Raw genomic sequence first — 15,233 nt, 5'->3', positions numbered from 1 at the left:
GAATAAATACTGGGAACTCAAAAAAAGCGGACATTCGCCGGTAGTCGAATGGAAAATAATAAGACAAGCTACCACGTGCAGACATTTAGATGACCCACGTAAATTATGCCTCCATAAAAAATTTGCTATCCTGTACTTTAAAGAACCCCAAAATCTATTAAACTGTAGACGAGAAATAGCAAACAATTGTGTTCACAAAATAAAACTTACTCTAGGATAGCGATACAAAATAGCTTTAAAACTAACAAAAACAATAGAAAACAAACAAATAAATAAATTAAATAAACATGAATATACATAAACGACCACATACACACACACATATATATATATACACATATATATATATATATATATATATATATATATATATATATATATGTATGTATGTGTGCATGTATGTGTGTACACATATGTATATTTATATATAAAAAAAAAGAGCAGAAATGAGGAAAATCGTCTGCCTTTAACCACTAACCTAGTTCTAAAACAGATCCTTTGTTCGATAAAATGCATGCCCATTGGCTGATAGGAAGGGGCGCGGTGGATACTAGAAAGCTGATTGGCTAACTAAAATCCTCAACATATATAAAAACGAAAAACAACCACAGAATTCGCGCATACGCCTGACGAATCCTATAGTGGATGAAACGCCGAATATTCAGTGTAGCTTAATCGCCGTATATATTTTATAAATTACTATATCTTTATATATATCTTTATTTATATATATATATATAAATATCTTTATATATATATATATCTTTATATATATATATATATATATATATATATATCTTTATATATATATGTATATATCTTTATATATATAATTATTATAATAATAATTTTTAATACCTACAGACACTAGTGTGTCATCCTTTCGGGAATTATCAGTGCAGGGTTACACGATTATTACCGGTCGGGAGATTCGAACCCAGCTACAAAGTCATATCTGACTCCATTAGCAATGAACAAGCTCCATAGTCAATCTCAACTACGTGAAAGATCGTTGAAATTTCAACATTTATTTTTTTAATGTAGTAAAATCTAGGCATAGTGATTATAACATCGTGATATATGCATGCGACAAAGGTGGCCGTCTTTCTTTGTCAACTTTAAAGTGTTCAACAATAAGAGATGAGTTTCTTAAAGGAGATGACATAATTATTACAATAATGATTTTTATTTCTTAATTTTTTGATATTTTTTATATTTTTATTCATATATATATATATATATATATATATATATATATATATATATATATATATATATATATATATATATATATATTAATTCAGGCAATCGCAATGAAAAGTTTACCAAACAAAAGAAAGTGTAAATTTAAATCTAATATAATTATTAATATTTATATACCAAATAAAAAACTCAATACAACTACGATATGAAGTAGAGCTTGTCATAAGGAAAAGAAATCAAGACTGTAAATTAAAATTTACAAGTTAATTTATTGTTTGACAGAATACCCGAAAAATTTGATTAAGAAATCCTTAATTCACAGAGTTTCAAAGAATTCTTTTCTCTTCAGAGGAAAGGAAGATGTGAGCAAATTACTAGTATAGGCGAGCTAAGAATTTGTTGGTTATAGCATTAGATGAAATATATGATAGTCATAAAATGCAAAAAAAATTGTAATATAGTTATATCCGTTAAAACATGAAAATAGGAAAAGAACAATAATAATTTTGCAGAGGGGGTATTCTATCGAACAATAAATTTACTTGTAAATTTTAATTTACAGTCTTGATTTTCTCACTTATATATATATATATATATATATATATATATATATATATATATATATATATATATATATATATATGGAGTATTGCTGTCACATTTGGGCTGGTGCATCTGCTGCTAGTCTCTCGCTCCTGGACAACGTTCAAAAGAGTCGCCAATCTGATAGGCCCTGAACTGGCATCTAAGCTTCAGCCTCTGTCCCATCGACGAAACGTTGCATCCCTCTGCCTGTTCTACAAGTATTTTAATGGTAAATGCTCTGACGAACTGCAGACACTTGTGCCCTCACGATGTAGACACCCAGACAAACCTGACAGGCAGCTAAATCCCACCCCTACACAGTAGAGATCCCTAGATGTAAAAGATCTTTCCACTCCAGTAGTTTCTTCCCAAAAACCGCTAGACTCTGGAATTCCATTCCAAGTCCCTGCTTCCCCAACTGTACTGACATGCAGAAGTGCAAGTGTAACGTGAACCGATATCTTGCTGCCCAAATCCCAACATAGTGCCCCAGTAGCTGCTACCCTTGATAGTAGTCCCCTACACCACAGTGGCAATGTGCCTTGTTTGGGGTGAAAATGTAATAAATATATATATATATATATATATATATATATATATAGTAGAACACCCATAAGAATTTATTTCACCACCTAAAAAATAAATATGGAAAAATTTAATCTAGAAACATCAGTTAAAAACATCCCAACACCGAACAAGCACGAATATATTACTAAATTAATTCAAAATAATGTGATAGCGAGCACACATGAACAACTTTAAAAGAACCCTACCGATTCGAAGGCCTAAAGAACACACAACCAATAGAACTCATGAGACCTAGAATAATACTAAAGGGTCAATACACCATTTATATCCAAAGAATTCTTAAGCAATGTCCTAAGGTTTGTTGAAATATATACCAATATATTCAACGACAACATTAAAAATATAGAAGATAAGTTTTAATCAATAATGATAACCAATGGATAAAACACAAAAATGACAAACTCCTGTCATTTATTCATGAGTCTTCAGGTCTTGTGAGATTATTTTATATATCCTCACAAATATATTTGATAGAAATTGGCCTATATAGAGATGATGGATTAGCTCAAGGGGAAACTTTTGTAAAAGTTTTGTACATGGAAATGCAAAGATTAGGCCTAAAGGAGAAGTCCTGGTTCACATAAAAATTAGCTCATTTTTTATGTCACTTTAAACTTAAACAAAAGTATTTACGAGCCATATTGAAAGGATAACGTCAGTGTAGTATGTTGTTTAATAAACTGCTGAACAAATGATAAGCTGAAAGAGCAAAATCTAAAAATTAAGAAAAAGGGATGGGGGTTATGCAGCATCATATGAGAGAGATTTCTTTGACAGATGCTTAGTGAAACTGGATATTACCCTGGTGAAAGATGATCCCCTTCATATACACTAAAGATGAAATAAATAAAGTTCAATTATCCCTATCAAGCATAAATGGTGTTCATAATTCTATGAAACGTAGGCTTAGCAATAACTCTCGCAACATAAATATATTTAAAAAGTAAAGCCACATTTACCACACCTTTCTAAAAATGGCAGTGTCATGATATTGAGACAAGCAACGGACACACAGAATTAAAATGAAATTAAATATAGAAGAAAAAGAAATACAAGTAGATATATGCCACCAACCTTAATTACTTAATAGCAGTATAGCAAAAAAGAAATTGTGTAAACGAATATGACGAATGTAGCAACAATACAAATAACATTACAAACAATAAAAACATAACCACTAGAAATAATAATAACCCAAACCCTAAAACAATTAAATAGAAATAGAAATGTCAATAATGAAGAGAACGGCTGTAATTGTAGGACTTATGCAGTTTATCCACAACAAAATAAATGTATAAGCAAAAATATTGTTAACTAAGCTACGATATTTGCCTGAGAAAGACCAAAGGACAAGGAGTACTACGTGAGTATGACTTCCCTAGATTTTAATATCAGATATTAAGAAAACAAAGCACATTAACTAACAAAAGAAACACTTAATAGAAATAATACTAGACTAATAACTGGTAGCTCAAAGAAAGCGGGCGCTCGCCAATAACCGAGTGGAAAATTGTACGACAGACAAATATGTGCAGAAATATAGATGGCCCGTGTAGATAATGTCTGAATGAAAAATTTGAAATTCTAAATGTTAAGGTACCAAAAACCCATTGAACTGTAGAATTGAGAGGGCAAATAATTATATACACACAAACTTTAGTTTAGGGTAACAATATATAAGAAAAAGAAAAATTAAACAATTAAATAAAAGCAAAACTAAACTAACATCTAAAATAGAAATAGAAAAAGTAATTCAACCACATATGTGCTAAAATAAGGTCACCTATTAATTTGACACATTAAGAAAACAGGTGTGTAACCTTATGCAATACAAAACAATGCATGTGATTAGTTAGCATTGTTAACCTAAACACTGGGTAACGTGTATTGCAGGCATTTAGCTTGGCGATTAAGTACAGAGTGAAACGAAAAAGCTCCTTCGTAACTTAATTGCCATCAATATATTTTCATAACTTAATACCTAGCTTTACTCGCGTATTGAGCACTGTTTCTCTATTACTGTAATACTGAAAATAGATACATAAAATATATCTCCTTATATATATATATATATATATATATATATATATATATATATATATATATATATTATTTTATTAAATTATAATTTACAATAACCAAATTAAATTCTAAAACAAATAACATGAATTCATAGTTAAATGTAGAGATATAAATAAATATTTGATACAGATCAAAATAAGTATAAAAATGGCATCAAAGCAACCTCCGAGCAAGGCCGGGTAATACTGCTAGTGTATATATATATATATATATATATATATATATATATATATATATATATATATATATATATATATATATATATATATATTTGCAGTCCGGGATTGAATAAGGAATCGTCTATTTTTTAATCAAATCGATTGATTGTCTGCTCTAGTTAGGGAATCACCCCATGCAGTGTGCTGAGTAAAAGATTCACATGCCTCCCTTCAGCAACGTATTCCACAATACATTGTAGTCTACACAGCACTGCAGAGAATCTGTTGATTTTATAAAATTATCTGTAAATAATGGTTTCGCTTAAAGATTACGATGAAAAAGTCAAGTACCATGCTTCAATTGTGCTCTAAACAGAAACGTTCATTTCGAACACACCCCTATTTTTTAAAAGAATCTACAGTTGATTTTATAGATTGGGCCTTTCTGCTTGTGCGGCGATAAAACTTCTCAAATGCACTTGTGATGTTAGGTTGTATAAAAGGGCTAACTTTAGTCAAAATCGAACTTTCTTCTTTAATTAAGTTTTTTCGATTATCGATTTTCGATACTTACCAAACGCATTTCTATACAAAACTTACGTAAAATCAAGTACCTTCGTGTGAAATTTAAAAAATATCAGCCCACGAGTTTCTGGGTCAATAGGGAACTCTCATACACACACACACACAGACAACGTTCCTTTTACACACACACACACACACATATATATATATAATATGTGATGAATTTGAATGTATAATTACATATAACTGTATCAAAACTAAAATCACAAACTAAATATTTATTTATATATCTACATTTAACTATGAATTCATGTTATTTGTTTTAGAATTTAATTTGGTTATTGTAAATTATAATTTAATACTTTTATTCACATGACTTTTACATTTTTACTATTTAAAATGTTAATTTTTAGAAATTCACAATTAATATTAATATTGGTGTTTTATTTCTTTTGTTTGCATCGGTATTTAATAAATTCAGCACTATTTTCATATTTTCCATTTCCAACTGTTATTATATTATTGTTATATTATGTTAACTTTCTGTAATAAGCATTTCTGCATAATTTAATATCCCTATTTCCTGTCCTTTGTTCAATATAATAGCTATTCAGTAATAAGCAATTAGTTTTGATTCTAGAATTACATAAATCTATTATTGCTTGAATATTCTCCATACAACATAAGTAATTGTCACATTATGTATAACGAATACGTTATATAACTTATTAAATTCAGAGAAATATTTTGTTACTCTGTGCTGCATTATAAGAGTTGGGTTTTTATAGACAAATTAACAAATTAGGTTTTGTTTTCATGTATTATAAAGTGGATTACAGAAGTTATATTTCCGATTACTTTTATTACATATTAATTTATCAATTTATTCACTTTTTTTAAGTGTATTTATATTCTTTTTGTAAATTAATATGACAGGAATATATAAATAGTCAATAACATACTGAAGAGGGAATTAGTTTTAAAACAGTTGGAGGATAATTAGATTGTTGTTTAGCATATAATAAAATATATTAATATATAATGGAATGATTGTTTGATTATTTTAGTAAAAAGTTTTAAATTAATTTCTTTGTCAAAGCAAAATAGTTTCTTTCATAGAAATAAAAGAAATAACATTTATTTTGCTTTGACAAAATTAAGAAATAAATTTTCCTAAATTTCTTTCTGCTTGCCGTATTTTTAAATATTATAAAAAAAAAACATTGTACAGAGTACAATGTTTTTTTTTTTTATCTATTGTCAATTAATGAAGATTCTTAATTGTAGCTATTTCTGTTTATCCTCACACATTTCAATCCCACAATAACTTCCCGTCAACATGTGTCACTCTTCATGCATATACTATTGATATGCTGCAATATTCTTACTAGTTTTATATCTTTTTAATTCTACGTGATTATTTCTATTTTTTAACTGACGAATAAAAATCTCACAAATTAAAATGCGTGGATTCTGATTATCAATATTGTTAAACGATTTAACTATTAATGTATTTTTCATTTAAATATATTTTTATTATAAAAAAATCTACTTGCCGGTTATTTAATACGATAAAATTTAATTTTAATTTAATTTAATTTTATAAAAATTATATTTTAATCTTTTAAAATAATCAAAGGTTCCATTTTGTTTATTGCCGTTATTCTGTTAAATTTTGCTCTTTTTTAATAATGTTTCATTCTATTTGGTTGATATTTGCAAAACATACATTTCCATTGATTTATTTGTTATTTATATGCTTATATGTAATCGACTTTATATTAATTGTTTATATTTATTTGATTTTATTGCTAGTATATTAAAAATGTTTATAACTTGTAGAAATTGTATTATGGAAATGGTTGTTTATTTGTTAAAATTCGAACATATATGTGTGCGTGCACATGCGCACGCGAATGTGCGTGCGTGAATGTGTGCGCGTGCGTGCATGAATGTGTGCGCGTGCGTGCGTGAATGTGAGTGTGTGTATGTGTGTCTGTGTGTGTGTGTGTGTGTGTGTTAGAAAAGGAAAAAGTAGATGTCACAACAGTACATAATTTACTATTTTTTTCTTTTATTTAAAGGCTTTATTGATTCCATATGAGGTTTCAGGTTAAGTTAATACCTTCTTCAAAATACATGAGAATAAAGATGTGTTCTCATGTGAAATAACCATTACAACTGAATAAAGGGAAATAATTGTGAGGAGAAAAAGAGAAAAGAAAAAAAGAGTAAAAAAAAGTAGATGTAAAGAAAGCAGAAATTGATTTATACCATGGCCACCGAGAGTAAGAAGAACGCCTGTTAACTGAAAAATGTCTGCAGGCAATGTAGGTAAGATTCATCAGATTGTCAGTACTATATGAGGGCCATTTGAAAAAGAGCAATAAAACATTTTTAAAAAGAAAAAAGAAACACAGTTCGATTAATATTGAAACTAAACTTTATTCAATATAAAATATAAATATTATCTATGTAAAATTAAGTAATTTTAAAGCAATATACAATTTAATACTCATAAAACTGAATTATGAATTTAGGAAACAAAGAATTAAATAACATATTAAACACCAACGATGAATAATTTTAAAAGTGAAAACAAATGATAAATAATTTTAAGAATGAAAACAAACGATAAAATACAAAAAATTGAAATCAAACAAATAATTTAAATACAAACAAACAATAAAAGTTACTAGTGCAGAAATATTTTTTAAATTTAATTTAGAGAAAAATCACATGGGTTGAATGTTATTTTTGGAACTTTACAGATGAGGATTGATAATATAAATATTATATATGTAAAATTAAGTAATTTTACAGCAATCTACAATTTAAGACTGATAAAACTGAATTATGAATTTAGGAAACAAACAATTAAAAAACATATTAAACGATGAATAATTTTAAAAGTGAAAACAAACGACATTTGTTTTCATTCTAATATACTTGACACTACTTTTGTTTGGAAGTAAAGAAAAACGTAAGTTAAAACACAGTTGAAACATTAATAACTTATCTTGTCTTTGGTAGCATTTATCTTCGGCACAGGATCACAGTGTAGTATCTGTTCTGATGCTACACTTCATTTGTTCTGTCTTCGGTCAGTGGAGGAGAAATCCTTAATGACTGAAACAATTTTTATTTTGTTTTTGTTCCTATTCAGAGTGCCCCTTTTGGGGGAGCAAGATTTTCCCACATTAAAAACCAACCTTGTGTCTAACTGTGCCCTCGTGAGGAGGTAAGAAAAAATAATCTCATGTAAAAATTATTTGTTTTTAATTCTAAAAAGAAACAATCAATTTTACTATATAACGTTCAGTCACCGCTAATTTTCTTAATAGCCACCTGGTGAATAATTTTCAAACCGACTTTAGAAAAAAATATAGAACTTTAAAATATTTGGAAATACTCAATGAAAGGTTTTATTTATTATTAAAAAGACATTTTCACAATTATTCTCATGTAAAAATTATTTGTTTATAATTTTAAAAACTAAAACAAAATTAAATTAAATTTTCAACCTCCCTGATAGACTTTTTAGCCTTATAAGAAAATAAACAGTTAAAGATATCAACATAGTATTTGCTGTTTTAGCAATAAATAGCATTGTTTCTTTAATTTATATTAACAATGTTATCAAACGTTATGAAAGTACTTTCATTTATATTAACAATGTTATCAAACGTTATGAAAGTACTTTAATTTACATTAACAATGTTATCAAAAGTTATGAAAGTACTTTAATTTACATTAACAATGTTATCAAACGTTATGAAAGTACTTCAATACAATTCTAATTAAATACACTTATTAACAAATGACATTACTTACTTTACTATATTTGGTTGGAATAAAATTTTCCCTTCTAATGGCACGTATCCAAATTGAGACTTGCTCCTTCTCTTTAGGAAAAGAAAATATATGTACTTTGGGACCTTTTGGATAATTTCCCCGGCAATTTGGAACAACGCAAGAATAAACCATGTTAGACAGCAAACTGAAAACTAGACGCAACTGCTGCTGATAAGGGACCGTTAGTCTAGACCATATACCTACAAGTGGATCTGATAATGACGTCACGCTATTATGTGCATCGATCTTCTTTACTCTCGCTAGCCACGATTATACTAACCCCACTTCCCATTTTATTTTCACTGAGATTTTGTGATTCACAAATTCAAAATTTAACAGCTGTAAAAATACTTCTGACCTCTTCTTGGAGATCATCAGAAATCAGTTTATCCCTGCTCTCTCCTTTCATTTCTGTCTCTTTTTTCTTTTCTTTCTACTATCAATAATCTAACTTGATTCATTTGTAATTCTATCTTATATATAAAAGTATTTTTTTGTAAGCTTAACATATCTGAAGAAGGGATGTATAGTATGCCGAAACCTCGCATGTGTTGAATAATGCCTTTTTACATGATAAATTACTAATCATTTTATTTGTATATCATATGTAAGTTCACCATATTTGTGCGTATCTTCGTTTTTATCTGTCCTTCAACATATCTTTTTTATTTATTTCTTTTTATTTCTTTTCTTCTCTCTTTTAAACTATTTTCATACAATTTCATCTTTCTTCCATCTATTCATCTGTGTTTCTCTCTTTACATCCATGTTTATAACTTTGTCCAGATCTATCATTTTGTTTTCTTTCCCTCTTTCTATATCTAGTCATGTCTTTCTTTTTCCCCCTTATATCAACGTTTATTTTTGTTTATACTCGTTCCGTGGTTTCTTTCTCTGTCTAGCTAGTTTATCTATCTCCCTAGTCTGTGTAGAAATTTAATGTTTTTTATTTAAATTTAATTTTGCACTTTCTTTATGTCTATCTATATTGATACCATTATTTCTTTCAGTGGTCTTTGTAGCTACCGCAATGACTAACTCTGACCACAACAGATAACAGAAGTAGAGACACAAACTCATTCACAAGAAAAATGTATTAATATTGTAATCTTTATTTTTAGGCTGGCCGAAGATCTGCCTTCCTTACTCCTGCTAAAAAAGCACGCTTGAGGAATAATCCAACACGGGTTCGCTTTGCTGATGCTGTTATTGTCAATGGCAGCTCTGTGATCAGTGTAAGTCATCATCCAGATGAGGATTCCCTTTTCTCAAAGAATATATCAAATCAATCAAGTTACTAAATTGTTTAAATCTAAAACATTTTTAGACGCATAATCACCACAATATCTATTTGAGTGATTATTTAACTTAACGATGTGCATGACATAAAGACTATTCTGTCTTTTTCTTTGAACTAGCGAGGAGCCACCTGGCTTTGCCCGGTCGTAAAATACGCTTAAATATGATATTTTAATTGGTCCAAATTTTGTATATATATATATAGAAACGTGATTTCAAAAGTAAAAAAAAAGTATTTGGGTGACATCAGCTAGAATCGAAACCAAAAGCAAAACTGCAGCATTCAAAGCTGGTGATGTTACAACTGACACGCATATTAACTGATTAAAGATTAAAACTTAAAAATAAACTAAGATGAATCTACAAAATGTTTAACGATTTTTAAATTTTTACCCATTTTTGATCCTTTAAAATCTATTTTAACAGCTAAAGACCCATGAAAGAACGGTCCATAAAAAATCCAATCATTTGAGGCCTCTAGCGCCGCTCTGCGACTTTTAATTTCGGAGGAGATAGAGTTTGAAAATATGGAGACAAACAGACAAATAACCTAGCAGGGACGACCGCCTTTGCCCGATCATAAAATACGTTTAAATATGATATTTTAATTTGTTCAGATTTGTATAGAGTTGTGATTTCAAAAGTAAAAAACAAAGTATTTTGCTGCCATCAGCTGGAATCGAAACTGAAAGCTGTACCAACGTGACATGCATATGAGCTGATTAAAAATGAAAAAATAAAAAAAGATGAATGTACAAAATGTATTACGATTTTTTAAATTTTGACCCATTTTTGACTCCTAAAAACTTTTAACTGAACAGTCCATAAAAATTCCAATCATTTGAGGCACCTAGCGCCGCTCTGCGACTTTTTCGGAAGAGGTAGAGTTTAAAAATATGGAAACAGACAGACACACAGCCTTTTATATATTAGATTCCAATTTTGACCCCCTAATAGCTATTTTTACAATTTTTAAAATCAAAATTGAAATTATTCTACAGATTCAAATCCTGTTTATATCGTTTCAAGTCTGTAGACCAAAACTTCAAAGAGAAGTTTGATAGAGACTTTCCGCACATACATTGTGAGATCACTTATATATGTGTGTGTGTATATATATATATATATATATATATATATATATATACATTTGTGTGTACTAGAACTTTTTCCATCCTAAATGCTACACAATTATGCACAATGTAGAAACTACGCATCAATAGAATTGAGCGTAAAAGTTAAATGAAATCAATCGTCTAATAAGAAACGATAAAATGAATAATTAATTAAAGTTCGTTTTCAAAGAATATGCAAAGTAGTTAACCTTTATTTAGTACCTCACATATTCATGACTGTATATATAAAGAATTCTATTTTAAAAAATTTTAAATAAAAAATGTGGGTTTTTAATAAGAGAGAAAAAAACCTCAACGTTATAGGTAAATAGATATATCTTTAAAAAGCCATCACTTATATGAATCTATATATCTATAAAGTTAAGGGTTTTTTTTCTCACTGGGACATTGATATTAGAAGCCTACTTTTATTATTTAAAAATTATTAAAACAAACTTTTAATATATGCAGTTATGGATATGTGAGCAACTTCATGAAGGTTAACAAATTTGTGTATACCTTTGAAAAACGTTCATTTATTGCTGATTAATTTTATGCTTTCTTATTACATAATTTATTTCATTTAACTTTTTCGCTTAATTCTATTCATGCACAGTTGCTACATTGTGCATGATTGTGTAGAATTTAAGATGAAAACGCTCTAGCACACAGACATATATATATATATGTCCTTGTCACACGCACACAGACACACACACACGTGTGTGTGTCTGTGTGTGTGTGTGTGTGACCTTGTCAGCGTGTGTGTGTGTGTGTGTGACCTTGTCAGCGTGTGTGTGAATATCTCTACCAAACTCCTCTCTAAATATTTGGTTTGCAGTCTTGCAGCTTGAAATATGGAGTATTTTGACCTCGGGAACACTTTTGATTTGGTTTTTCGCCTGTAAAAATAACTGTTCAGGGGTTAAAATTAATACAACATCAGTTGGCCTAACTAATTCCGAGTATACATTTTTAGCTTGAAGTCACTTAATTTTTAGTCTTTTTTATTCATTTGGGGATCGCTCAGTCGATAACAACAAAGGCTGGAAAATTGAATTTTTTCATTTCAATTCCAGCTAATGGCACCAAACTCATATTTTTTAAACTTTTGAAATTATATTATCGAATTTTTAAGCAAACAAATGGTTGAAACCATTGTCAAAGGGGAAAATATGATGGAAAAAAAATGAAATCTGCTTCATTCGAAACCTTAACTCTGATCTAATAATTATTTTTTAAAAAACAAACATTTTCACCTGGTCAAAATGATAAGACCACTTTAATAAAATCGGCTAGTTTTGAAAAAATGAATACAAAAAGCTTTCTATGTTACTAAAAGCAACTTGTTAGTGGATGAAAAACATCTTATTAAATTATAAATGGCAAAAGGGAAATCATTACCAGAGTTTGAGAGAGGAAGGATCTTTGAGCTTAATAGTGGTAGACTCTCCCATAGATTCATTGCAAATGAAGTGAATCGTAGCAAAACGGTCATCACAAATTTTTTTAAGAAATCCAGATCAATATGGGCACAAAAAGAGTCCAGATCGACCAAAAAAATAACCCCATCACTGGATCGCCATATCAGAAGAAGTTTAAAAAAAACTCTAGTATGAGCTCAAGTCGATTGAAAAGCCAAACAGAAGCAGAATGTAGTCCTAAAACCATCAGAAGGCATCTGAAAATGAAGGGTTTCAATCATTTAAAGCGACTGCAGAAACCACGTCTTCTTGAACAGCACAAAACTAACCGACTTAAATATGCCGCCAAATACCAGACTTGGGATGAAGAGAAGTGGGAAAATGTAATTTTCTCCGATGAGAAAAAGTTTAATCTAGATGGTCTAGATGGATTTCAACACTATTGGCATGATAAAAATTTGCCCAAAGAGACTTTTTCAACTCAGCATAGTGGAGGAGGGTCTTTAATGATCTGGGGTGCTTTCTCGTCAGCTGGGACCCTAAAGTTGCAAGTAGTGAAAGGCAGACAAACATCATTGAAGTACATTTCAATGCTTGAAAATGCTTCTATCAGGACTGAAGGTCCACGTCTGTGTGGAAGAAATTGGATTTTCCAGCAAGACAACGCTGCAATACACACTTCTCGACAAGCACGAGAATACTTTTCTTCAAATAATAAAAAATAATTATTAGATCAAGGTTAAGGTTTCGAATGAAGCAGATTTCATTTTTTTCCATCATATTTTCCCTTTTGATAATGGTTTCAACCATTTGTTTGATTAAAAATTCGATATTATGTGTAAATGCTTACTTTCTTTTGGACCAGGACTGTACGTGAATGTAATATATTTATGTATTACAAAAACAATGCAATCTTTGTAACATTTCCTAATTCTAAAATTATAAATCTAAAAATAATACTCATTTCACCCATCTTTATAATATGGCATTTATAATTTCATTCACCAGCAATTGTTGCTTTTCAAGAAGAATGCAATGAAAGTGTTTTACTTTTTCTACTAGCAGGCCGGCAGACGTTGCTCGGTCATAAAATAAATTTAAGTATGATATTTTAGTTTATGCAGATTTCGTATTTATTATTATTATAGAACCAATTCTCTATTATTAGTAGTGATTTCAAAAGATATATATATATTTGCACACACACACACACACACACACACACACACACGCACACACACACACGCACACACACACACACACACACATATATATATATATATATATATATATATATATATATATATATATATATATATATATATATATGGGTTCGGTGCTATCAGCTAGAATCGAAACAAAAACATAGCTCTCCAACCTCATTCATTACTATCTGCAACATAAAGACTCACAAAATATAATGTTGTAAAAAGTATAAATAAATATTTGTTCATGTGTAGAAGTGCACTTTAAGTTGACTTATGCCTGCCAAGTTCCAATTTTTGTAAATAGGTCGAGTTTATTCCACAGATTTAAATATCCTATATATCAAGTTTCAAGTCTGTAGACCAAAAATTGACAGGGGATTTTGGTAGAGATCGTTCCTCAGACAGACAAGGTCACTTTTATAGCAGGCCGCCTGGAATTTTCCGATCATAAAATATGCTTAAATATGATATTTTATTTTATGAAGATTACATATTTATTATTATTATTATAAAACCAATTCTCTATTGATTATTATATATACCCAATTATATAGTTGGGATCCCTTAGAGTAGCTTCAGCATAAAATATGCTAACTTATGATATTTTAATTCATGCAGAGTTCGTAAATATTATTATAAAGCCAACCCTTTATTGATTATTATATTGTACTGAATACATAGTATTGATTTTAAACATAAAAAATAAGAGTTGGGTGTTGTTAACTAAAATCAAAACCAAAACATTTAGCACTCGATCCTAAGTCGTTAACGTTTTAACTAGCGTCAGATGGATAAGAAATAGTTAAAAATGAACCGACTTTAACATATAAATGTATATTTACACATGGGTACAAGAGCACTTTAATATATAAATGTATATTTACACATGGGTACAAGAGCACTTTAACATATAAATGTATATTTACACATGGGTACAAGAGCACTTGAAGCTGAGTTTCACCTGCCAAGTTCCATCTATTTTCAAATCGAACCTAAAGACCAAATTGAATTTGTTCCATATGTTCAAATTCTCTCAATTGACAGAGGAATTTGGTAGAGACCGTTCCTCAGGCAGACAGAAAGACAAAATATCACTGATATATATATATATATATATATATATATATATATATATATATATATATATATATATATATATATATATAAAAGCAAAAAATGGGGCAAACAAAT

The 15,233-nt window shown here is 29.2% G+C and overlaps 1 protein-coding gene across 4 annotated transcripts in view; it reads left to right on the top strand.

Annotated features, from left to right (window-relative positions):
* Positions 1–15,233, top strand: part of LOC145297675 (uncharacterized) — a 1,369,001-nt gene that overhangs the window by 675,687 nt on the left and 678,081 nt on the right. For all 4 annotated transcript variants that reach the window (XM_080143861.1, XM_080143862.1, XM_080143860.1 and 1 more), the window contains one exon: positions 10,118–10,231. In XM_080143861.1, the coding sequence (XP_079999987.1) occupies positions 10,118–10,231 (114 nt within the window). The remainder of the gene's footprint in view (positions 1–10,117; positions 10,232–15,233) is intronic.

Source organism: Euprymna scolopes, chromosome 18 (genome assembly GCF_053919585.1).
Source record: "Euprymna scolopes isolate OS-2025 chromosome 18, ASM5391958v1, whole genome shotgun sequence".
In the NCBI taxonomy this organism is placed as follows: Eukaryota; Metazoa; Mollusca; class Cephalopoda; order Sepiida; family Sepiolidae; genus Euprymna; species Euprymna scolopes.
This window is presented reverse-complemented; position numbering and strand designations above follow the sequence as displayed.